The 25,767-nt window shown below is 42.9% G+C and overlaps 2 protein-coding genes, 1 long non-coding RNA gene and 1 pseudogene across 5 annotated transcripts; 3 read left to right on the top strand and 1 right to left on the bottom strand.

Annotated features, from left to right (window-relative positions):
- The first annotated feature begins 6,083 nt into the window (after positions 1–6,083).
- Positions 6,084–8,409, top strand: LOC115679157 (uncharacterized). The gene is made up of 2 exons (XM_030602747.2): positions 6,084–6,987; positions 8,003–8,409. The coding sequence occupies exons 1-2, from the start codon at positions 6,623–6,625 to the stop codon at positions 8,064–8,066; spliced, it is 429 nt and encodes a 142-aa protein (XP_030458607.2). The 5' UTR covers positions 6,084–6,622; the 3' UTR covers positions 8,067–8,409.
- A 782-nt stretch (positions 8,410–9,191) lies between these two features.
- Positions 9,192–14,274, top strand: LOC115679151 (beta-amyrin 28-monooxygenase-like). 3 transcript variants are annotated; one of them, XM_056310022.1, is made up of 4 exons: positions 9,192–9,753; positions 12,754–13,290; positions 13,399–13,586; positions 13,753–14,274. In XM_056310022.1, exons 1-4 carry the CDS (start codon positions 9,264–9,266, stop codon positions 14,071–14,073), a joined length of 1,536 nt encoding a protein of 511 aa, XP_056165997.1. In that variant the 5' UTR covers positions 9,192–9,263; the 3' UTR covers positions 14,074–14,274. The 3 variants fall into 3 exon arrangements, with proteins under 3 accessions (XP_056165997.1, XP_030458599.1, XP_056165998.1); XM_030602739.2 differs by having other exon boundaries at positions 9,195–9,753; positions 12,835–13,290; XM_056310023.1 differs by having other exon boundaries at positions 9,610–9,753; positions 12,758–13,290.
- A 1,406-nt stretch (positions 14,275–15,680) lies between these two features.
- LOC115679107 (beta-amyrin 28-monooxygenase-like) lies at positions 15,681–17,594 on the top strand (annotated as a pseudogene).
- Positions 17,595–21,580: 3,986 nt separating this feature from the next.
- On the bottom strand, positions 21,581–22,102 carry LOC130137784 (uncharacterized). Its single transcript, XR_008816221.1, has 2 exons — positions 21,906–22,102; positions 21,581–21,798 (listed from the first exon to the last, which is right to left on the bottom strand). It is a non-coding gene; the product is annotated as an uncharacterized LOC130137784 (long non-coding RNA).
- Between the last annotated feature and the right edge of the window lie 3,665 nt (positions 22,103–25,767).

The following is a 25,767-nucleotide window of genomic DNA, read 5'->3' on the forward strand; positions in this document are numbered from 1 at the left end:
TTTTCTTCGCATTTTCTTTTTGTTATTTCGTATGGTAAAAAAATCTGCAAGAAGGGTTATGCTGCTGATTAATACCATGAAAAATCTCAAATTGACACATTTATAATGAATTTACTCTAAACTAATTTTTTGACCACTAAAAATCTAAAACCGGTACATTTGTGATAAATTTATCCTCTGTTACTTTCTGTTAAATTGAATTAATATAACGAAAAATCACAAATCGGTAAACGGAGGGTAAAACCCTCAAACTGGTATATCCATCAACTGCCACGTGTTATTCAACTCAGCAATTTGACGGCAAAATTTAATGAAAAGTAACGGAGAGTAAATTTGTCACGGGTGTACCAATAATTAGTTTAGGATAAATTCGTTACAGGTGTACCGATTTGGAGTTTTTCGTGGTATTTACCCTTACAAAAAATAATTTGGAATATCAGTCCTAATAAGTTTAGTAAAATGCTAACAATAGAGAATCATAAACTAATTTACAAAACGTGGTTTCAAAATTGTAGTATACTAATTAAAAGTCACGGCGATAATCGTATGTATTATCTATAAAAAATTATAACTGTGTTATAGATTATACATATTGTTATAATATTTTTCAAAATATAAACATACGAGATAATATATCAAAAATTAGACAATTAAGTAGAAAAATCTCACATGACTCTCTCTCTCGCTTGCGTGACCGTCAAGGACTGCTTGGCTTATTTTGTTCTGTTTTTGCTTCTGATTTTTCTTTTCTATTTTCTTTCCCTTTTCTCCACAGCTTCCTCCTCCTCCGCCGCCGATCAGCTTTGAAGTCTGAACAAAGTCGGCCATTCACCGCTGGTCGCCACGAGGGACCGCCATTGACGGGCCTCCGTCCATTATGGTCACCACCATCGGCGTCGGCACTATCGTCAAATCTCCTACGAGGCATAAAAAATACTCTTCCAAAAGAAAACACCACCCTATATCCCAAAAGCTGGGAAAATTATCAAAAGTCCTGCTATTGTACGGCGGGTTCGAGTCCTAGCTTTCTAAACCTTGATTAGTCCAATTGACCCGGCCAATTTTGGCCGAGCTGCCATGGCAGTGGCCGCCGACCGCGCCGTGCCGTCCGATCAACTTATTGTCGTTGCATCTTTTAATTATTTTTCCAATTTTTCAATCTTTTTTTTTTACGCTTTCTTCCCTCTAGCCGGTCAACCTGGCAGCGGCACCAGAGGAGGGCCGGCGAGGGCGAGGCGAGACGAGGTCGGCCTCGCCTCGCCGTCGCGACCCAGTGCAACGGCGAGGCTCGACCTTGCCTCTGTTTGGACGAGGCGAGGCCGTCGCCCAGGTCGCGACGGCGAGGCTCGACCTCGCCCCTTTGGGCGAGGCGAGGTCCGCCCGCCACGCCGTCGCCCGGGTCGCGACGGCGAGGCGAGCGAGGCGAGGCGAGGTCGAGCCTCACCGTCGAGACCCGGGCGACGGCGAGGCTCGACCTCGCCTCGCCCGGCGAGGTGAGGTTGAGCCTCGCCGTCGCGACCCGAGTGACGGCGAGGCGAGGTCGAGCCTCGCCGTCGAGACCCAGACGACGGCGAGGCTCCGACCTCGCCTCGCTCTGTTGTCGCGACGGCGTGGCGAGGCCGACCTCGCCTCCCGACGAGAGGCGAGGTTGAGCCTCGCCGTCACACGGGTCGCGACGGCGGCGAGGCCGACCTCGCCTCGCCCATCAGGGGTGGCTAGGCACGCCTCGCCGATGGTCGGCGGGCGAGCTCGCCGCAGGCCGGCGAGTCGACCTCGCGGCCCTCCCCTACGGCCGGCCGCCGGACCGGCGGAGGGAAGAAAAAGAAAAAAGATTAAAAAATTGGAAAAAAAATAATTAAAAATTGCCACGTTAGCGTTGGCCGGACGGCGGCGGGCCGGCCACGTCGGCGCCGGCCAACCAAAATTAGGAAGGACTCAATTGGCAAGGTTTTAAAAGGTTTAGGACTGAATTGGCAAACTTAAAAGGTTTAGGAATTTGAATAATCTGCGTCTACCGATAGGTTTAGGACTTTTTGACAATTTTCCCCCCAAAAGCTAAACCATTCTCACTTTGACTCGACTTCAAAATGCATGATCAATTCATTCCGAACAAAAGTTCCACTTGTCACGAAAGTTAAATCGCACATTTAAGCCCTAAGCCAAGCCATATATTCGCTCAATAATTTTCTGGTTGATCACAAAAACAGAGAATAAACTTTATTCGTGCGCATAAGTTTATCTCTACTAATATATGAGAAAGGGATCATAAAAAAAGATTTTCTTTTTGCGACGGATTTGGAGGAAGAAAGAGATGAGAGAAGAAGGTATCATCATCAATCTTGTGTTAGAGATAGTTAGATCCGAGATAATTATCCTCTAACATTATGAAAAGAAGAATAAAATTCATAGTAAAAATAATAATTTTCAGTAAAAAAGAAAAGAAGAAAAATAGAAATAAAAAAAATCAGACTCTTTATCCCTTTGTTAGTAACACCACGAGCGAGTGCCCTTGTTTGTCGGAGCACCATCAACCATTTAATCCTGAAAAATCGAAGGGCATCATGCATTTGTCCTTCAAAGGAATCGTCTTCTTCCCTAGTGATCATCAACTAGGCCAAAAAAAAAGAAAAAAAATAAAAGCATGGCAAATGACCAGAGAATAACATTTGCTTTGATTTTGATTCTCGTCTCGGAGACGCACGTCGTCGGCGGCGAATGGAAACCGGCGGACTGCATTCAAGGTTGCATGCCCTTCTGCATGAAAGTCCAAGGCGCGACGGAGTCGGCCTGCAACTCCGGCTGCGCTCTCGGGTGCGAACAGTTACGAGGCAAAGGCGGTAGTTTCCACTTGGATCTCACTTGACGCCGGCTTGGATGCCTGGAGAGAGATCGGTGATGGGTGATGATCATTTGTTAAAGGCGCTCTCGAAATATCACCATGATTTGGTTGGGCGTAAGGAGATCGTCTCTTTCGTCCCTCCCTCTCCAGTTTCTTGTAAATTTACAGCAATTTTGTCCTTAATTTTCTACTATTTCAATTTTGAGATATAATCGATGCTTTTGGCAGATTCAATTTGCAAGTTTGTTTTGGTATATATAATGTATGTATGTATGTATGTATGTATTTATTGAAGTAGACAAATCCATAGTGCTTAGGACAAAAGGGAGGTGCTATTGGGTTTTCCGATGAAGATGGCAAATGATTTTTCTGTAATAAGTATGACTTTCATGACTCAAAAATCAAGGAAAACTTGGAATTGAAGAATGATCTTTTGTTTCCTTCGAAATGGGGGACCAAAGAGGACTTCCTAAGTCCGATCCTCCTAGAAGTCGATGAAATTCGACAATACAATTGACTTTATGCTCCTCAATTGTTATCATATGGGAAATCTTCTCTTCATTAAACATTGATCAATTGCATGCGTAATGGTGCTTCTCCTTATCGAATGTCGTCCAACGATGTTGCTCGGGGAAAATCACTCAAAAAGTTTAAAACCTATTATGTGATGGTCAATTCAGTTCCAGACCTTTCGATTTTAGCCAATTTAGTCCTAAGTCTTTTGACGATTAACCAATGCAGTTATTCCGGCCAATTTTGGCCGGAAATCGTTTGCCCAGTGGCCCAAAGTTGGAAAAAAAAGAATGACAAGAAAAGGAAAAAAGAAAAATTTATAAAAAAATCAATTTTTTTAAAAAAAATTTGCAAAAATTATCCCGTCAGCATCGGTAATGCCACGTAGGATAGCCGACGTATATGTAAACGATTTCCGGCCAACTATATTGGCAAATCGTCAAAATGTTTAGGATTAAATTGGCCAAATTGAAAAGTTTATGACTGAATTGGCAGTCGCACAATAAGTTAATAACTTTTCTGGTAATTATCCCATGTTGCTCGTGCCCGGTCGATCTTATTTTGAATGGAAATTTGGAGGGCCAATGCTTGTCGAAAGAAATGGAGGGCAACGAATAATACCAATCTAGTAATTAATCACATAAAATTCTATAAAATGAAACTATGTTTGGTTCATGAACATTTCAAGAACAGTTTGTCACAGCCAAGGCAATCAAACCAATTACATCATATATTTAGATTCTTTTTTTGATAAGTGAGAGAATATGGAGGGGTGACTGGCACAATCATTACCATGGATCTTATCATATAGTTTTTACACTCGTTATGAAATGTTCGGTTTGAGCCATAATTACCCAATTAGATCATTTTAGATTGGCTATGGTTAGTTTACAAAATTTTTAAATTCACTAGTGCCTCGTGAAACTCAAGTACCACTGTAATCACATGATTCTACTCAATGTGCAGTATGTACCACTATGCATTAGCTGCAAGATTTCAGGTGCTACTACTCTCTGTTCCAAGAGGTCTTTCTTTTCGAGCTAATTCTAAACTATGACAAAAAGTCCATTGCATGCTGTAAACATCTTTTGGAGAAAGTAGCAAATCAAAAACAGGGAGCTTCTGTATATATGGCCAACCGAGGACAGATATTCCGATCATAACTCATCATAATCACGTGTGTTTTACCACAATTCCTATACAAAACGTTGAAATTTATCAAAATCGGTCGATTAATGAGTGAAGTTTACTCTTACCATCGTATCTTTTGAACATTAAATCCTCGGGCGTGTATAAAAATCTGACAGAAAGAAACAGCCTTGTTGTTCCTACAGGTGAGTGCAACGTAGCATGCGGATGTCCCCCTAGATCCATAAAAAAAAAGGCAATTCAACAAAGCCTTCACTTTACTTTTTTACCAATTTTCATTGCACTAAAGTTGGTCCTTTACTGGTTTTGATAATGATGTGGTCTCAAAAGCGTCGCGTACCTTTGCTTCGTCTGATGTCCTACCTAATCCGGATGTGAAAATTCGATGATAGAGTTTATGTTAATACGGTATATTCGGAGTTGGGAATCCCAAACCCTATTAACCTATGGCGATAAAAGATTCGCACGATTTTTTTTATATCATTTTAATTAGGATGCTCGAAATAATTAAAGATTACACACCCTTTGTGAAAAAAAAAAGAAACTAAAGTTATGCAATATCATCTTTGCCTTTTTAGCTACTGCTGAATTCCACCCCGAACGCAAAGATCATGAACAAATTAAGTAGTGGTTGCAATCAAATTCCACCTTCTATTTTAGAAGTAGGGAAGCTCACACGAGAAAGAATAAATTACACCAGAAGAAAAACGAAACTTGCATTAGCAAGAAGGCCTTAGATAATCACTTCTTCTTTTGTCTTGATGTGGAGTTTTAGATTGCTTTTTGGCCCAAAATCTTCATTAGCAAAACTTAAACCTCCCTTCTCCGAGACTTGATATTCCAAGACCATTATAATATATAAAGCACACATGCGAGACAAGTTGGAAGCTTTGATGGCTAATCATTCGCATTAACATTAACTTTCGCCATATGCCCTCTTTGCATTATGCAAAGGCTTCACGTGGCCTGCAAATCAAGCACCGAGAACCCATTCATCGAGATGATAGCTAATCCCATGAACCGTCCAAGTCCGAGCAGGCACTTAAAGGGAAAGAGTACAGCCTTTTTGTCTGTAGTTGAGAATAAGAAATCGACAGCTATTTATGCTAAAGGTTATAATGAAATGGCTGCACCAATATGCCACCAGATGTTCATATTGACACTCATGCAATTTTAGTTCTTGAAGGCAGACAAAAAATGAAACTTTTTTGGGAGAATAATTATGACTCATGAAAGCACTTGCAGGATCCATTGGCATTGGCAAATGCTACTGTGTTCAAGAACAAGAACGAAGGACTCACGCCAAGTGACGTCTGAAGAAGGTTGCCCTTTCTCTTTTCTCACTTCTTTGGTACGTGGATATCATGAGGAAAAAGTTCTAGAAACCCGCACCTGAAGAAATGATGCCACTGCATGTTGGTTGGTAAAAAAATTTTCTTTTTCAGAAAGGCAACTTTTTTAAGCCAAAAGTTCTCGTCGGCAAAGCCTCGAATGGCAATTTACTGTCGGTATTTCTTCTGGGGAGGGATTAAAAGTCTGCGTCATCCAATTTTTGGCCAGTTGTCTTGTGCTTTGCCTCCCTGATCTTCCATTGTCCTCTCTCTCTCTCTAGACTTCCCAGCTATAGTTTCCTTCTTTTTGTTCTTTCTTGATCTCGCCACTTTCGGGTTGGGGATGGATCTCTTCCAGTTTCAGCTTTGATGATGGAGTGAGTACCCAAACAATGAGGGTGGCATTGTGATCTTCCACAAGGTTAAGCCAATTGCCTCCAAAGTTTCCACCATTGTAGATCAGAGAAGGGCACTGAGAGTCCTATGAAATTAAGGGTTGTTCAGCAGTAGAACGACTGTATGATTTTACTTTCTTGGAAAATGAAAACTCTTTTCTTTTGCTTTGAATTTGGTTTTGCTTCTGGCGATGATCTCCCAATTCGGGTCTGTCGGGCAATTTGCATTCGGTGTTCTGCTTCTTAGCTCCTCACCCCCCCACTTGCTCAATTCTTGAAATTCTACAGATTTTCAGTTCCTCCTCCAGTGTTTTTTTTCTCTTCTTTTCTTATGCAGAAGTAATATGGGTTGACACAAGTTTTTGATTAGCAGAGCGGTGACATTTGGCTTTTTGATGAGGTTTTTGTTTTGCAAATTACATTGTCCTTTCATCTGCTTCTGCAAACCTGCCCCTCACATCTACACACCCGGACCACCAAAATTGAAAAATTCCCCTCATGTCCCTCCTTCCACAGTTGTCTCTGTCCCTGATGCTTCTCATCAGTTGTCTACTCAGACCAATGAGGTCAAAGACGATGGCATAGTTGAGCTTGAGAAGCAACAGCAGCAGCAGCAACACCAACAACACGAAGTTGTTAATTGTGTCAAGAGTAGTCTCAAGAAGGCAACTTTGGAGACCAAAGAGACGAGGAAAAAGCAAGTCCAATGGATGGATTTCGTGGGGAAAGAACTTGCTGAGGTCAGAGAATTTGAGTCAAGGTTTGCACTTTTGCCGTAGATCTTCTATCGAACATGTTCTGGATTTGAATGGTTAAATTTTCACTCTGTTCTCAAGGATTAAACTGTCAGACATATTGTACGTAAACCGAGAAGGATCTCACTTTCTCTAACCTAGAGGCGCGAGACAACTCTCTCTAAGGAACTGGAAAAAATAAGGGATTAGAGGTTCTGGGACAAAGTACAGTTCTTGTGTGAGGGAGGATGAGTTGTGAGAGAGATCATTGTTTATTTACTTTTACACAGTCAGTTAAGAAAATGGGATCATTGTGCTCGGGATGAACAGAAGTTCCAGTTTGATTTCCTAATTTGGGACTTCTCCAGAGGATTAAGAACGAGCAAAGATGAAATTAATCATCGCGATAGGCCTTGAACTGTTTGAATTAGCTTGTCGAAATGGTCCTTTGCCAACATAATTGCAATGTCTCTGAGAAATGTGGAGCAGAGAAAAATGGACAACTTCAATGTGATGAAACACCTTATCTGAATCCTAGTTCTGGCACCTCTAGCTCAGAAAGCATTACCTGGCTCATACGGACTCGAGGACCATTTTCTATTGTGATCCTGCGGAAGAAATTGAACATAGCAACTTGCTCAAATGCCAGGAGAAGGTCCTCTTATCTAGGCAAAGAGGGAAGAGTGAGGGTGCAACACGAGAATAGGTCTTATTTAGCAGCTATCTCATGTAGATAGATAGGCAGACAGGTAGAATGTGTAATACATGTTGGATTGAAGGTATATGCTTAAAGACTTCCTGATATACAATTGCTAAAATCGTCGACATCCACAGCTTTTCCACGTCTTTTGCTGGAGATATTCGTTCTAAATTCTATATGCTAGGTTGAGGTTGTGATGGCTTCGGCAGTTTTTCTTTTAATTGTCTCACTCTGCAATCTGCATTGCCAATTTTACTTCAGACTCTCTCTCTCTCTCTCTGTTATTTCCTGGGAAGTGCATCAAACCTGATTGTTCATGCATTTTCTGTTTCCTCGCGCAGTGAAATATACGACAACTACAAAGATGCAGATACAAATAGAGGCTGCCTCTGCATCATTCTTTGATCAGACTGGAGGGATGAAAGAACAGTTTGCGCTTCTCGTCTCCACATTGAGTCCACCTGCATTGGTAAACTAAACAGTTCTCTGCATCAGTATCGAATTCCTGACTGAGTACCTCCATCAATTGCAGCATCTCGAGCTCCGGATTCGACACTTCCATTATGAGAAATCAGTCTCACAGATCTAGGCACTTGATCCGCGAAAGTTCATCTAAAGTATCATTTAAAGCCAATTAAAAGACACACAAGGAATTCATACCAAAGAAGTTCACTTTTCCTTGATCTGAGAAGCTGACAATGTTCCCTCGTTTCGCCACTGTCAGTTACATGTTACGTTTTCAAGATTATGATGCAGTGGTTCATCTTGATGTTCTTTCTATCCCTGCAACAAGCAAGTGAGACCACAGAAGTTTCTTCCATTGCATAATCTGCTACTTCTAAATATACACATATAGCCACGGAAAATACGTTGCCGCCCAACTTGGCACATCAGTGTCTCGCCTCGAGGCAGCGGACCGACTACTTCATGTCGAGTGCACGGTTGCTCGAGCTGACAAAACCCAAATTGCGAATCGGACGAGTTTAATCAAGTAATTTCCTTCTTGAGCCGCGTAAGTCGAATCATTTTATTCACAAAATTTAAGGTTTTCGAGATCAAGGTCTAGGCAAAGTTTTTTTGGGTCTGTCTTCTTCAATCCGGCCTGCCCATTGCTCATATCCTAGCTTGGAATTGTTAATGCAATTTGAGCCGTTGGAATTGACATATTTAAGGCGCCGTTCGTTTCGCGAAAAATGAGTTATTTAAAAAATATTTTTCAAAAAATAATTACTTATATCGTCTAAAAAAATAAATGAATTGAAAATTTTTTCTATCGCTCACAAAAATAATTAAGCATAGATTGTTATTGACGATGAAAATATTTTCCATTGACTAATTTTTCTAAACAATATATAAGTAATTATTTTTCGAAAAATATTTTTCAAATCACTCATTTTTCGCGAAACGAACACATTTAGTACGGTAACAAAAAATCTGCTCATTACATGGACGTCATTCAAGTCAAAGTTTCCACCTTTGCGTCCCGACAGCATTTACAAAAACTGAGATTTACCAAGTGGCCAGCAATTGAAAGGATAAGATGCTGTTCGCATCCTTAAACGTGGCTCTCTCCACCATCGCCTGAAGCTCTGTGACCACACCATGCAGCTCACAGCTGTAGCCCCAGCCCTTGCTCTCCTCCTCCTCGCCCTTATCTTCATCCGAACCAAACTCAAATCCAGAACCTCCCGCCCCAACCTCCCCCCGGGCAGCCTTGGATGGCCGGTCCTCGGCGCGAGCCTCGAGCTGTTCCGGGCCAACCGGGACGGGAACCCGGGCAAGTTCGTCCGGGACCGGATCGGCAAGCACGGCTCCCCCGTCTTCAAGATCTCGCTGCTGGGGGAGCGGATGGTGGTCCTGTGCGGGCCGGCAGGCAACAAGTTCCTGTTCTCGAACGAGGGCAAGAAGGTGGCGCTGTGGTGGCCGACCGCGGTGCGGAGGCTCATCGGGACGAGCCTCATAACCAAAGTCGGCGACGAAGGGAGGTCCGACCGGAAGATGCTCATGAGCTTCTTCAACCCGGAGGCGCTGATGAGGTTCGTGGGCACCATGGATGAGGTGACTCGGCACCATCTCAGGACTCGATGGCAAGGTACGTTAATGATGGTAGTTAGGTATGACAGTTGCGGAGTGTGAGATTTAACTTGATCACGGTACGACGATTGGGAAAACGATATAAGGTTTCATGCATCATACGTTCTTGTCAGGTTTGCTACGCTTGTTTAGTCAGTAATTGGTAGTTAATTTGGTAATTCATCATGATTAACGTGCTAATTATGATTATACGTTCTTCACAGCCAAGATATAAGCTTTGATTTTTTTCCTTGATGAATCCTCCAAATCCTTATACTTGGAGATTTTGTTTTAGGCTCCAACTTTATTTGGTTTGCCACGAATTGTTTTGCTTCCAAACGAAACCTAGCAACTATTATAATACTGAAAGAACAATTAAGGGTCAATTTGTATGATGAAAAACCATTTTCGAGAAATTATTCTCGATTTTTTAGCGTTTGGACGATGAAAAAATACCCGATGACGGAAATCATTTTTCATGGGTTGAAAAGAGCAGGTTGGAGAAAACGACTTTCTCTTGGAGCATGAATGAAATCAATTCCCCTAGTTTTTCCTATTCGCTAGCTTCTTGGCTGTCTATCTCTCATCAAAATTTTTTTTGATAGGTCTCATTTTTTTTTCATAAATCTTGTTTACCATCTCTAGAATATACTTTGGGTGCGTTTGTATTACTGAAAATTTCATGATAAAAAAAAATATTTTTCGTGAAAATTATTTTCAAGGAAAATGGATAGTTTTCATTCAAGAAAGTGATTTCCTACTTGTCAAAATGGTAAATCGTTTTCCTCAAATCTAAGCATGTTGTTTTAATCCATTGAAAATTTTTTTTTTAGATCGATTAATTCTCTATCATCCAAATACCGGAAAGACGGAAAATCCGGAAACAATATTCCTTCAAACGAACACACCCTTCACGAATGCTCGTTTTCTTCTACATTCTCAAAAGCACGATCATATATCATACTTTACAGACAAGAATTATAATTTATTTTCTAATTTCCTTTCGTAATTCTCGTTCTTTCGATGGACGACCGAACAAACGAAGAAGATGCCGATTCCAATTCGTTCGTCACTGCACGTCATTTCTAACAACACAAGCCTGCCTTTAGCAGATCCACTTCCTATCAAATACCACGACACCAATTTCTTCAATTCGTTTTCAGCACAAACAAACTCCACAAAGATAGTTTTACTTTATCTTGAAATCGAGTTCCCATGAAAACGAGAAAAAGTACTCGTCCTAATCTTGAACTCGGAAATTCGTGTAAAGTTGTCGAGCATCTGGCGGACATCTATGGAATTCAGGCCATCGCCATCTTCAACTTGTCGGGATCGAGACATATCTTCCCACACCCCGTGTGGATAAGTGGTGGCTAACAAGAATGTGACCGCCATTCACTATTGAAAGAGATATTCTGGTTGATATTTGAGATCGCCCTCGCCCATATACTATTCAAATCACTTGATTTAACATCTGTCACTACCTTCAAAACTATAATATTTTCTTAATCGATTATGTAATAAGCGATTTATTAAATGTACTAGTTCATACATCTTTTTTTTTTTCATTGAGTTATCGGTTTGGAGGGTTATACTAAAGTGGATTCGTTTTAATAGTTCAAGACGATCCGCGACGAAGAAAAATGTTGTGAGGGCACCATAGGGGTATGCACAAGAATTGGAATATCACTTTTGATATGACGACTTATTTGAATGGTTAGGGAACATCAAACTTCAAAATTACTTATGTAGATCAGGTCTATTTCAATAATTGATTATGTAAATCTTACGATGAGAACTGCATAATTAATCGTTCACATAATCTATAAATCACACGATGCTTCTCATGTTGTTCATTTTTCCAACCTCGTATGGCGACATTATCATTACGTATTATGAGGAATTATCAATGAAAAAGATTGGAATTTTCTGACCATTAGAAGCTCTCATCCTAGAAGTTCTCTTTCCACTACAATTTCGGGAAAAAATCACAAAAAACCCCAAATTATGCCCATTATGATATTTACTCTAAACTTTTTTTTTGTGATATCAAAAACTCCAAACTGTGCACATTGTGACACATTTGCCCTTTGTTAGGGTTCTGTTAAAAATCTCTATTAAAACTCTGACGTGGCGCTCGTGTGGCGCCACATTAGAAAAAAATTCAAAAAAAGTCACTGTTCATCGCGAGTTACTGTTCATCATCTTTGAAGTTACTGTTCATTATCTTCTTGCTCAGCTAGAGCTCGTCCATCGCTGCCCATTGCCGCTTGGACCTCCGGGAGTTTCGTCGTAGCCGCCGACCATGGCGGCCGTGAGCTCGAAGCTTGGCCATGGCGGCCGCTCGAGCTTGAAGCTTGGCCGAAGTGGATCTTCGCCTTCCGGGAGCTTCGTCGCCGTGAGCTCGAAGCTTGGCCATGGCGGCCGCTCGAGCTCGAAGCTTGGCTAAAGTGGATCTTCACCTTCCGGGAGCTTCGTTGCCGCGAGCTCGAAGCTTGGTCATGGCGGCTCTGCTCAAGCTCGAAGCTTGGCCATGGCCACTCTCGCAGCGACGAAGCTCCCGGAAGGCAAAGATCCACTTTGGCCAAGCTTTGAGCTCGAGTGGCCACCATGGCCAAGCACCATGGCCAAGCTTTGAGCTTGAGCGGAGCGGCCATGGCTAAGCTTCGAGCTCGCAGCCGCCATGGTCAGCAGATACGACGAAGCTCCCGGAGGTCTAGGCGGCAGTGGGCAGCGACGGATGAGCTCCGAAAGAGCTCTAGCCGAGTGAGAAGATGATGAACAGTAACTCGCGATGAATAGTGACTTTTTTAAAATTTTTTCCTGATGTGGCACTACGTGAGTGCCACATCAGAGTTTTAACGGAGATTTTTAACAGAATCCTAACGGCGGATAAATGTGTTACAATATGCATAGTTTGGGATTTTTTAATTATGTCACAAAAAGAAGTTTTGAGGTAAATATGTTACAATAGGCATAATTTGAGATTTTTGGTGGTCTTTTCCCTATATTTTCTGAGGTAGGGAATGCGTGGTTCGAACTTTCTCTTCACGATACGAGCAAACTGCTCACATAGCTTTGACCTTGGCTCATTGTGAAGGCAAAGATCAGGTGGAGGCATACCCGACCCTGAGGCTGTACACTTTCGAGCTCGCGTGCCGGTTATTCATGAGCATCACGGACCCGCAGCTCATCGTGAGGCTCGCCGATCACTTCCAGGTGTTCCACAAGGGATTGATCTCGCTCCCACTCGACTTCCCGGGCACAAGATTTCACCGCGCGAGGAGAGCCGCGGACTCCATCCGGGAGGAGCTCCGGGCGCTGGTGAGGCAAAGAAGGACAGAACTAGAGAAGAAGTTGGCCCGGCCGTCCCAAGACATAATGTCCCACTTGTTGGCGAACGGGGACGAGAACGGGAACCTCATGCCGGAGGCGGAGATCATAAACAACATGCTGAATTTCCTGTTCGCGGGGCACGACACTTCTAGTTCCACTCTCATGTTGCTCCTCAAGTACCTAGCTGAACTCCCTCATGTCCTTGACAAAATTCTTGCAGGTAATCATGTATTTACCTCTATCTTTACTTATCTTTTTGGTGTGGACTGATGATTGAAATGCTCATGAGCTTCATTAATGTCACAACCTGCAATGTCGCTGTCGCTAGAGCAAAGGGAAATCGCAGCATCGAAAGGTCCAGGAGAGTTGCTGCAATGGGACGATCTGCAGAGAATGAAGTATTCGTGGAACGTCCTGTGTGAAGTAATGAGAATGACCCCGCCAGTAGTCGGCACTTTTCGCGAGGCCCTGGTCGATTTCACCTACGAAGGATACACCATCCCTAAGGGCTGGAAGGTAAGGTTGCGTTTCTAACTTCCAGTGATGGTCGGGGTTGTCGCGTTTTCCTCTTGGTTTATGTCGAAGATCGGAACAAATGGGTGATCGAATTGATTTAAGTTCGTGTCCGACGGGACTATGCACAGTTATTTCTGAAGGCCCGTGTGAATCTTTGCCTATGCAGTTGTATTGGAGTGCTGCTGTAACGCACGAGGACCCGAACTTTCACCCGAGGGCGGCGAGCTTTGACGAGTCGAGGTTCGAGGGATCAGGGCCAGCACCGTATTCGTACGTCCCGTTTGGAGGCGGGCCTAGGATGTGCTTGGGGAAGGAGTTCGCGAGGGTGGAGATGCTCGTGTTCTTGCACAATCTGGTGAACATGTTCGATTGGGACCTGGTGATTCCTGGCGAGAAAATCATTTACGATCCCATGCCCACGCCCGTCAAAGGACTCCCCATCCGTCTTCGACCTCGCGGTCTTCGCCGGGGACTCTCGGGCTCGTGATCAAGATTCAAGTCTTCTCCAATATTGCTCTCGTTGTCGGGGGCAAGAGCCCTCGAGTTTGTAATAGATTACCATGGGTGCTCAATACAATCCTTCTCCCCAACCGCCATGAAAATAGGATAAAAGGAAAGAAGAGATGAATGCTACACTTTGCTCAATTTTCTTAATGAGATTGCATCTCCCGTTTAGAGATGGTGATGCAACACTTGGGCTCCGTTTGTTTCGTAGAAGATGTGGTATTTCTAGAAAATGTTTTCCAGAGAAATGGTGATATTTTTCGGTATGCGGTTGAAATTTGAAAATGAATTGAAAAATATTTTCTGTGATTTGGTAAGAAAAATCTGATTTAATTTTCGTAAATAGATATACATTATTCAGGTACTAGAAACTTATGTATGGGTAGCTGGGAAACCGGGTATAGGTACTAGAGTCCCGGGGTTGGCCTTGATGGACCCCAACTAGGGTGCTAGGGATTGGAGCAAGGGCAGTTGGGTCCCGAGCTCGGTCTCGATGTATTTGAGCGTGTGCACTGGGGTCCCTGGCGCGGCATTTGTGGACCCAGGCATGGTCTTTGTGGACTCAGCCTTTGTGGACCCTCGCCCAGGTGCCGGGGCTTCAAGCCTAGCCTCAATGGACCCGAGAGCGGGCAACGAAGTCTCAGGCTTGGCCTTGATGGACCCGAGCGCGGGCGCCGAGGATCCGGGCACAGGGGTCAAGGGACCAACCTTGATGGACCCGGGCCTAGGTGTCGGAGACCTGGTTCTAGGCCGAGAATCGAGAACCGAACAGGCCAAGGTCGGTTAACAAAATTTTTACCTGGGCACCGAATCGGTCCTCGTTTGAATCAGCTTGGAATTGGTCGAGTAAAATCGGTTTGATCCGGACCTCGAGTTGAACTGATCCAATTGCTCACCCAATATTGCAGTGCCTTTTGGCAGAGTATTCTACATCCCCAAGGTTATTTGAACTCCCTTGACATAACGCGAGAACAAATAAAACTTAAATAGATAAAATAACATGGTTCTTTATATTCTCTGCACTTCTTTTCTCTCCATTTCCATATGACGAGCAATCGGACATAAAATAACTACGAACATTTTTCGCCTGCCTCGTTGACCTCACCCATGTTTATTTGTCCACATCTGCAGCAGAACATAGGGCATCCCATCGGGCATATTTTCAGGCGTGCTACATTATTGGTTATATAGATAAAAACATAATGATGTGAAACGTCAATCCCAGCCATAATAATTCGACCACTTAATAGAAAACTAAGATTGGCGAATCCGTCATTGCACCCTCATCATCGCACTGACAAACCTTCACTCTCAATCTCTCTCTCTGCACAAATTAAAATTCAAACTCTGTATTTTTATAAGAGATCCGGAACGGTGAAAGTAAGTAAAACAAAATAATTTAACTTCGTCGCGAAAGAGATTGAAAGATGAACATTTTCATAATGAACAAGATCGATGATTATACAATTTCAAGACAGTTTTTTTGAACTAAAATGCTGTAAACTGTAACTTAACTAATTAGTACATCATGAGCACTCATGTGACATTTTTACCGAAAACATCTTGAAAGCTAATTGTCTTCACTTCACCATGCAACTCTTGTCCCTACCCTTAGCCTCAGCTCTCCTCCTCCTCCTCCTCGTCGCTCTTATCTCCTTCGTCCATGCCAAACTCAAATCCAAAACCTCCAATTCCAACCTCCCGCTGGGGAGCTTCGGATGGCCGATCCTCGGCGAGACCCTCGAGTTCCTCTGGGCCAGCCGGGACGGCAAGCCGGAGCAATTCATCCGAGCCCGAATGAACAAGCACAAGTCCTCAGTCTTCAAGACCTCGCTGTTCTGCGAGCGGATAGTTGTCCTGTGCGGGCCGGCCAGGAACAAATTCCTCTTCACGAACGAGAGCAAGAGAGTGGGGCTATGGTGGCCGAGCTCGGTTGGGAAACTGATGGGGCCAAGCCTCGTCACCAAGGTCAGCGACGAGGTGAAGTCGGACAAGAAGTTGCTCATGAGCTTCATCAATGCAGATGCGCTCATGAAGTCCGTCGGGGTCATAGATGAAGTCACTCGGCACCATCGTAGGACTCAATGGGACGGTGCGTCTGCTCAACCAAGATTCTAAATCTTTTTCCCTTTTCCTTTCATGCATACACACCGATATACATGAGTGTGACAAACCCATCAGCCAATATTAACTGACAAAACCCGTGTGAAATTTTCTCTTTTCTGAAATTTTTAGGCCCGACATCGATCGATTTGATATCGCAGGCAGCTTCTCAATGCATGCCACAACCAATGCAAAACAGTGAGATCTTGAGTGAATTAGAAAGACCCTATGAAAACTAATCAATTTGTTAAATTTCTCGCTGCATCTCCCGTTTCTGTGACTAAATAAATGCATATGTGAAGGCAAAGACGAGCTGGAGGTCTACCCGACCCTGAAGCTGCACACCTTCGAGCTCGCGTGCCGGCTGTTCATGAGCATCATGGACATTTGACTCGTCTCGAGGCTCACAGTTCACTTCAACGTGTTCCTCAAGGGAGTGATCTCTCTCCCCCTCGACTTCCCGGGCACAAGGTTTCACCGCGCGAGGAGAGCGGCAGATTCCATCCGGAAGGAGCTCCGAGAGTTGCTGAAACAGAGAAAGTCAGAGTTGGAGAAGAAGACGGCCTCGCCGTCGCAAGACGTCATGTCGCACTTGCTGGTGAACGGGGATGAGAACGGGAAGCTCATGCCCGAGGCAGAGATCATGAACGACATGTCGACCCTTTTATTTGCAGGGCACGATACGTCTACATCTACACTCATGTTGATCATCAAGTGCCTTGGTGAATTGCCTCATGTACTTGCAAAAGTTGCTGCTGGTAATTAGTCCTCCCTTTTCAGTTGTAAAGGCATCGCACATTTCAATTGCTTGGTCCATGCGCGAAGAACTGATTATGCGATTTCGGAATTTCAGAGCAGAGGGAAATCGCAGCCGCGAAGGCCCCAGGAGAGTTGCTTCAGTGGAACGATTTACAGAAAATGAGATACTCATGGAGCGTCGCCTCGGAGGTCATGAGGATGACCCCGCTGATACTCGGTTCGTTCCGTGAGGCCTCGGTCGCTTTCACGTACGAAGGCTATACCATCCCTAAAGGGCGGAAGGTAATGTGATTGATATCAATAACTCGTACAGACTTATGGTAGGACTCATGCTAACCAAGTCCTCTGCATTCGTTGCTCTATTGGAACGCTGCTCTCACACAGAGAGACCCGGATTACTATCCAAGAACCATGAGCTTCGACGAATCGAGATTCGAGGGGTCCGGGCCCGCTCCATACACCTATGTCCCGTTCGGAGGCGGGCCGAGGATGTGTTTAGGGAAGGAGTTTGCACGGGTGGAGATTCTCGTGTTCTTGCACAATCTGGTCGATAAGTTCCGTTGGGATCTGGCAATTCCTAATGAGAAAATCATGTATGCCTCCGTGCCTGTACTGGCGAGGGGACTCCCGATCCGCCTTTGACCGTGCGAAATCTCCATTTAATTGCCGTGATCTTCGCGATCTGTATCAACACGGTTCCCGGCTCCTAATGGCATTCACTGTCAACGCTTGATTCATAATACAATGATCATCTGGTCGGAAGGCAAGGAATGCAAAGAAGCAGAGGAATCAGGCAACTTGCCAGTTGCTACACGCATCAGGATGAAGTTATTCCATTTTGGACGGGTTCTAAGGCTTTGATTCTCAACCAATAAAATGTTTAGATGCTCCTCATATGGGCTCTCGTGTTCAAGCCTTAAAACTGAAGGATTCTAATCATGCATAGAAGAACAAAATTTAAGCACGTTTGACCAAAAAAAAAAAAGAATTATGAACTATCATGTCATCTGATATCACTTATTCATCAAGTATGCGCTATCATGATACATGTATGTGAAAGGTTAAAATCATTTATTTAGTACTGATGGTGTATTACCGAATGAGAGGGTTTGCGTTAGACCTTGTGTCTACCCTTATAGAATGAACGTTCATCTTTATAAACCGCTTCCCATCAAGGCGGTTACCGAAGAGGGCGGTTGTCACCGAAGGTACGAGCAGTGGAAAAACCGTATGTGGATAACGCACTTAAAAAGAAAACGTAGGTCAAACCTAATGGATAAGTTTTAATTTCAAAAACTATATCCCTAAATGTGGGATCACATTATAAATATAACATTCTCCCACTTGATCCCAACATTTTCATCATACGGATTACTCAACCAAATCCACGAAAACCTTATGCTTAAGAAAAGAAACAAGACACATGAATCATGGCGACATGTCCTCTAAGAGTGAGTAATATCTTCCATGTATCACAATGCATCTTATTCTTTTAATGTTAGTCCATATGTGACAACACATCTTAATGAATAAACCTTATGTTTATTCCAGAACCAAGGATAATTGTTATTCTCATAAACAACTGAATGTGTACACCAGAAATTGAGAATAACATTACAATTGAGTAAGAGTTTCAAACAACAAAAGTCGTCCATACGACAATAAATCACATTATGGGAATTATTCCCATACTAACTACATGATCCTTATACTTCATTGGTGGCATGCCTTTAGTTAAAGGATCAGCTATCATCAATTCAGTGCGAACGTGTTCAATGACCACTTTATTCTCCTTAACACGTTCCTTTATGGCTAAATACTTAATGTCGATGTGCTTACTTGATTGCCACTTCTAGCATTTTTAGCCGTAAAAACCTGCTGAATTGTCACAATATATTCTTAATGGCCTAGAAATAGAATCAACAATTCGAAGCCCTGAAATGAAACTCTTCAACCATACACCATGTGAGGTAGCCTCAAAACAAGAAACGAACTCAGCCTCCATAGTGGAAGTAGCAGTCAAAGTCTGCTTCGCACTCCTCCATGACACGGCTCCGCCAGCTAACATAAAAATGCATCATGATGTTGATTTTAGAGAATCAACGCAACCAGTGTAATCCGCATCCGAATAACCAAATACTTCCAAGTTGTCAGTCCGTCTATACATAAGCATGTAGCCTTTAGTACCTTGAAGGTATCTCATCACTTTCTTTGCAGCTTTCCAGTGATCTATCCCTGGATTACTCTGATATCTTCCCAACATTCCCACAGCAAAAGCGATGTCGGGTTGAGTGCAAACCACGAGGCATACATCAAGCTTCCGACGTGAAGGAAGCATATGGGATGTTCTTAATTTGTTCCCTTTCTAGATCGTTCTTCGGGCACTGGTTCAAATTGAACCTATCACCCTTCACAATGGGCGCTATACTTGGTGAACAATCTTTCATCCGAAATCTCTCCAAGACCTTATTGATATAGGTTTCTTGAGATAGTCCTAAAATTCCTCGAGTTCTATCTCTATGGATCTTAATGCCAATGACATAAGATGCCTCACCCATATCTTTCATGTCAAAACTCTTAGAGAGGAATTGTTTCACCTCATGCAACAACCCCTTATCATTGGTTGCAAGTAGAATATCATCCACATATAGCACAAGAAAACAAATTTTGCTCCCACTGACCTTCTGGTATACGCATTGATCCATGATATTCTCTACAAAGCCGAATGAAGAGATGACATCATGGAATCTTAAGTACCATTGGCGGGATGCTTGTTTCAAGCCATATATAGATTTCTTAAGCTTGCACACCAAATGCTCACCTTTCCTAGAGGAGAATCCTTCAGGTTGTTTCATGTAAACCTCTTCCTCTAGTTCCCCATTGAGGAATGCCGTTTTCACATCCATTTGATGTAATTCCATATCAAAATGGGCAACCAATGCCAAAATAATACGAAGAGAATCTTTATTAGATACAGGAGAAAATGTCTCCGTTTAATCGATTCCTTCCTTTTGAGTGAATCCTTTGGCAACAAGTCTAGCTTTATATCTCTCAATGTTGCCCAATGAGTCCTTCTTAGTTTTGAAGACCCACTTACAACCAATGGCCTTTGCACCATTAGGCAACTCAACCAAATCCCAGACTTCGTTTGATGCCATAGAACTCATCTCATCCTTCATGGCATTGTACCACAAATTGGATTCATCACTACTCATGGCTTGTGAAAACGTTTCAGGATCATTCTCAGCTCCAATATTATAGTCAGACTCTTGTAAATACACAATATAATCACTAGGAATTGCTGATTTCCTCATTCTAGTAGATCTTCTTAATGTTGTATCAACATTCTCTGGAGGAGCGTGTTGTTCAACTGGTTGTTCAACAGCTTCTGGTAATTGTTGAACAACTGGATCTACCGGATCATTATCAGCAAGTTGTGGAACTTCAATAGTTGGTTGTTCAATAGTCGGCTGAACTGAAGAGGCGTTATGAACAACAACCAACCTAATACTTGAAGTGGAAGGTTGAGTATTTGAATGATCTTTCTCAGGAACAATGTCCTTCAATCGATCACTCCCACTAATCAAGTCACTTTCAAGAAACTTAGCATTTCTTGATTCCATAATCCTAGTAGTGTGAGATGGACAATAAAACCTGTATCCCTTGGACTTTTCGACATATCCAATAAAATACCCACTTACAGGTCCTTGGGTCCAACTTCCTTTCCCCGTGGATTATAGACTCTTACTTCGGACGGGCATCCCAAACAGCGTACATGTCTCAAACTTGGTTTCCAACCTTTGAATAACTCAAAAGGCGTCTTTGGGACAGCCTTGGTTGGAACTCGATTTAATATGGCTACACTTTGCCGTCTTAAGAGCTTGATCCACAAGGACTTAGGAAGTTTGGAGCCTCTTAAGCATACTCCGCACCATGTCCAATAAAGTTCGATTTCTTCTTTCGCTACGCCATTTTGTCCGGAGAACCCTGGCATAGTGTATTGGGCAACTATGCCATTCTCTTGAAGAAACTTTGCAAACGGACCAGGTGCTTGTCCATCTTCAGTGTATCTACCATAAAATTTTCCACCTCTATCTGATCTCACGATCTTAATTTGCTTGCCGCATTGTTTCTCTACTTCCGCCTTAAAAACCTTAAAGGCATCCAACGCTTCATGTTTATTATGAAGCAAGTAGAGATACATGTAACGTGAGTAATCATCAATGAAGGAGATGAAGTATTTCTGACCATACGAGTCCATATCAGGACTACAAATGTCCGTATGTATGATTTCTAATATGTCTGTACTCCTCTTGGCATCTTTCTTTGTCTTGTTGGTCTGCTTTCCCTTTATGCAATCCACGCAAATATCATAATCAGTAAAATCCAAAGTACCGAGTACTCCATCATTTACTAATCGCTTAATTTTATCTATAGAGATATGTCCCAATCTTCGGTGCCACAACATAGAGGAATCTTCATTCACAACACATCGTTTCATATTAGAATTATCATGAACATGCATCGCATTATAATAGACATTGTCTTGTAAATTAATTCGAAAAAGACCATCAGACAAAATACCACTCCCAACAATTTCAGATTTAAACAATAAACTGAAGTTTGAATCTGAAAAGTTAAAAGAGTAACCCAAAGGTACAAGTCTTGAAACTGAAATTAAGTTTCTAGAGAAACTTGGAACATAAAAGGTCCTTTCCAAATCCAAAACAAAGCCACTATTGAGAACTAATCTACATGTCCCAATAGCTTCTACATGCGAACGCATCTTGTTTCCCGAATAGATGCTTTGTTCACTTCCCACTGGCTTCCTGTGGTTTTGAAAACCCTGCAAGGAATTCGAAATATGGATTGTAGAACCAGAATCAATCCACCAAGTGTTGTGACTCACATCAGCCATATTAGATTCATAACAAACATAAGAGGTTGGATTACCTTTCTTCTCGAGCCAGGCCTTAAATCTGACGCAATCCTTCTTCATATGCCCCTTCTTTCTACAGAAGAAACATTTGGATTCCTTCTTAATGTCAGCTTGGGGAGGTATTTTACCTTTCCCCTTCTGCTTGCCGTGACCCTTATTCCTTTCTTGTGTTGCCAAATGAGCACTTTCTCCCAATTCCATAATCAGCCTCTCTTCCTCTTGAACACACATTGTCACGCCCCGAACCCTACGGACACGCAACATCCCGCTATGGTCGTTATGATGCGACGACCCAGGACTCATCACCGACCCTTTTCTTTTTATCTTTGAATTACGCAAGCGGAAACGATAACCAATACAACAATCCCCGGACAATAATCAAATCGGGGATAGCGAGGAGGAAAAAGACATAACAAAAGCCATTTTTAATATTCACTTGATTAACGCCCGGGAACATACTTACAAGCCCACTCCGGGCGTTTTCACAAAAAGCCAGCAAAAGACAAAGGTTAGGGTTAATCTACTCCACCAACAAGTCGAACTCCAAAAACCAGCTTCCAGAACACCCCTGAACCAATTGGGTGCATCAACGTGCTAACGGCACCGAAAAGTGGTTAACAACAACAAATGAGACGAAAGTCTCAATAAGTTAACGACCTAAGCCTCGCTTAGGAGGCCAACTTCGCACGGGGTCCCTAACCAGGCAATACGACATCATCGCGACATCATTAAATAATCACGGAGCATCCTTTACCTCGCCTTGAGACATTCGTTGATGAAATGCATATGTCGCCAACTCGAAGCATCTAAATCATTTACTCATGCATCAATGCATCACAAGCGTGCGTGTCCCGATTATAAGATAGAATCTACTTGGGCACGTCCCATACCATGCCCGGCAGTTTCTACCACATAATCGGGCACTATGTATCACACGTATTCCCGGTTATTACGCCCCCTCGGGCCACTACACATCAAGCGATACGCAAAGACAAGATGGCGGTCTTAGGTAAAAACCGGGCTCCGTCCCGCCCGTCGGGCACGGCTACGTCAAACGATACACGGGATGACGGCATTCCAATACGGCAACATCAAACGATACACGGTAAGATGGTATCCCGTAGAGCATCGAGTCCGGCCTCGGGCCGCGACAAGGCATCCGGGGTATCGGTACTCCAGATAGTCCCCAGGCATCCGATAAATCGGGCATCGTCAAGCGATACACAGCAAGACGGCTCCAACGTGTGACCACATGAGCACACGAGCATTCCAGCCAATTATTATCTTCTCATTGCCCATGCATACATGAATCGTGCTCTCCTCAATGTCATGCAATAATACCAAGTGGCCACGCATGTTAGATCAATCAATTCTCACAAGCTTCGATATCAAACACGAATATCAACCACCAAGCATCACTAACATTACTTGGCATAACAGAATAAAATAATTTAATTCTAAAAGTCTCATAAATTTTCCACAGAAACTTTCGATCAAACAATTTACCATAAAATCAATTTAATACGACAATTCGCGGCAAAATCGCCAACATTCAAGCTAGAAATCATAATTTGAAATTATAAATTTTCCGAAATAACAATAAATTAAATTCGGAATTAGTTAATTAATAATATCCGAAAATAATTTAATTTTCCAAAATGTCAAAATATTTCCTCGAATCAAAAATCATTCAAATCATTTTCTAAATACTCCAACTTATATGGCGAAAACCAACATTGGCATCACAATTTGACGCTAGAAATTTTCCGAAAATAATAATATTTAATTTCCGGAAATTAATTATTTAATAATAAAATATTAATATTTAATTCGGAATTAATTTATTAACTAATAAAATAATATTTAAATTCCGAAAATAATTGATTTAATATAATAATCAATAACAATAAAATAACTGATAACTTATCACAATTACACGATAGCTTATCGCAACCCATCAATAGCCTATCAAATAATTACCGATAACCTATCACCTAATCCCACTTAATTAACCATAAACTTAAATCAACTACCCTAAGCAAGTTTAACACCCTAAAACACGGGATTAGGGGTTAACTTACTCGGCTAACGCCGGCAGCCGACGCGGGACGACGGCGGTGACGAGTGGCGGTCCGCGGTGTGCTCGGAATGCCCTTTCAGGTGAGCAGTGAACGGGCTTGGCGAGGGAGATAATGCTCAGCTTGTGGTAATTGGCAAGTGGCCGGGTTCAAAGAAGGGCCGAACGACTGCTGATGGTGGTGTCCGGCTAAAGGCGGGGACAACGGCGGTGGCGACGGTGGACGGACGGTGGTGGGCCGGCGGAGGCCTTGTTCGCTGCCCACTGGAAACGAACGGGCCGACAGGCGGCCTACGGGCGTGGCCGGTGGTGCGGCTCGACCCGCAGGGGAGCTAGGGTAGGCGGTGGCTCGCGGCGGGAAGGCGGCTCGCGGCTGGTTCCGGCAAGGGAGGCGGTCTAGTCGGTGAGCAGCACGAAGGAGCGAAGCTACCCGAACCTGGAAGTGGAACAGCGAAGAAGAAGAAGAAGAGAAGAAAAGAAAAGAAGAAAAAGAAAAAGAAGGAGAGGAGAGAGAGAGAGTTGGTGGGGGCTGATGGGTGTCAGACGCAAAGGGGGGGATCGGCGTGGAAAAGGGAAGGGAGAGAGAGAGAGAGGAAAAGTCAACATCGCACTCAAGTGCGATCCGACGGTCCTTGATCAAATTCAAAAACGATCCAACGGTCCACGAAAATTCCTATTAATAATATAGGAAAAGGGCCAAAAGATATTAATAAAAATATACTACGAGGGAAGTCTACTAGTCCAAATCTACACCCGGTCAAAATTTCACTTTTCGCATATCCCGGGTAATATCGAGGCTGGCCACAATAATATCGACACCGTCCAATTAAATTCGTCCCGTAACTCCGAGAAATTCAACACCAAAGTTTGGGCTCTAAATAACGGCCAAATTCGATCAAGTGCGATTCTAGCGAAATCTCAATTTTAAAATCAATAACCGGGAGTGATCAGTTCCCGGGCGAGATTTTACTATAAGCACACCGACGAATTACACGTTTTATAAATCCCAAAAATGGCCCGAAATTCAGAATGTCACACACATGGTCATGAATTCATTAATTGACCATTTATTCTTATGTGTGTTGTAGGAGATCTTGAAAGGTGCATACTGTTGTGGGAGAGTGTTCAGAATGTAGTACACAAGAAATGATTCAGATATCTCAACCTCAAGGTTTTTCAGCTGAGCTGCAATGTCCCTCATCTTCATGATGTGCTCACGCACACCTCTAATACTTGTGAGCTTTAGAGATGAAAACTTCATTATCAGGGTCATGGCATGTGCCTTTTCTTAAGTCTCAAACTGCGCATCAATGGCCTCCAATAAAGCCTTAGCATTGCTATGCTGAGCGACTGAACCACGGATACTAGGAGATACTTTAGTCCTTATGAACATCACACTAAGGTGGTTGGACCGCTCCCACTGTTCATAAAAGGCTATCTCACCATTGCGGTGCTTCATATCAGTGGGAGCAGTGGTTCGTCTTTCCTTATAGCATAGTCAATGTCCATGCACCCCAATTGAAGAAGAATTGACTCCTTCCAAACTTTATAGTTTTCACCATTCAGTATAGGAACATCACTTTTAAATTCAGAGAAATTCACAGGTTGCAAAACTGCATATCAAACAATCATGCATATGTCACAAAATTTGAGGTAAAGTATACATATATCATGTTCTACCAATGTAAGACATGTCACAAAATATGAATCACATAACATAAAAACTGCCTGTGGGCTAAGTTTTTAATTTAAATAGATTCATAAATACTTCATGAAGAAACTATCATATTATATCCCTT

Source organism: Syzygium oleosum, unplaced genomic scaffold, assembly GCF_021117445.2.
Source record: "Syzygium oleosum isolate NSW1041296 unplaced genomic scaffold, Sole_v2.1 Sole_v2.03, whole genome shotgun sequence".
NCBI classification, from domain to species: domain Eukaryota; kingdom Viridiplantae; phylum Streptophyta; class Magnoliopsida; order Myrtales; family Myrtaceae; genus Syzygium; species Syzygium oleosum.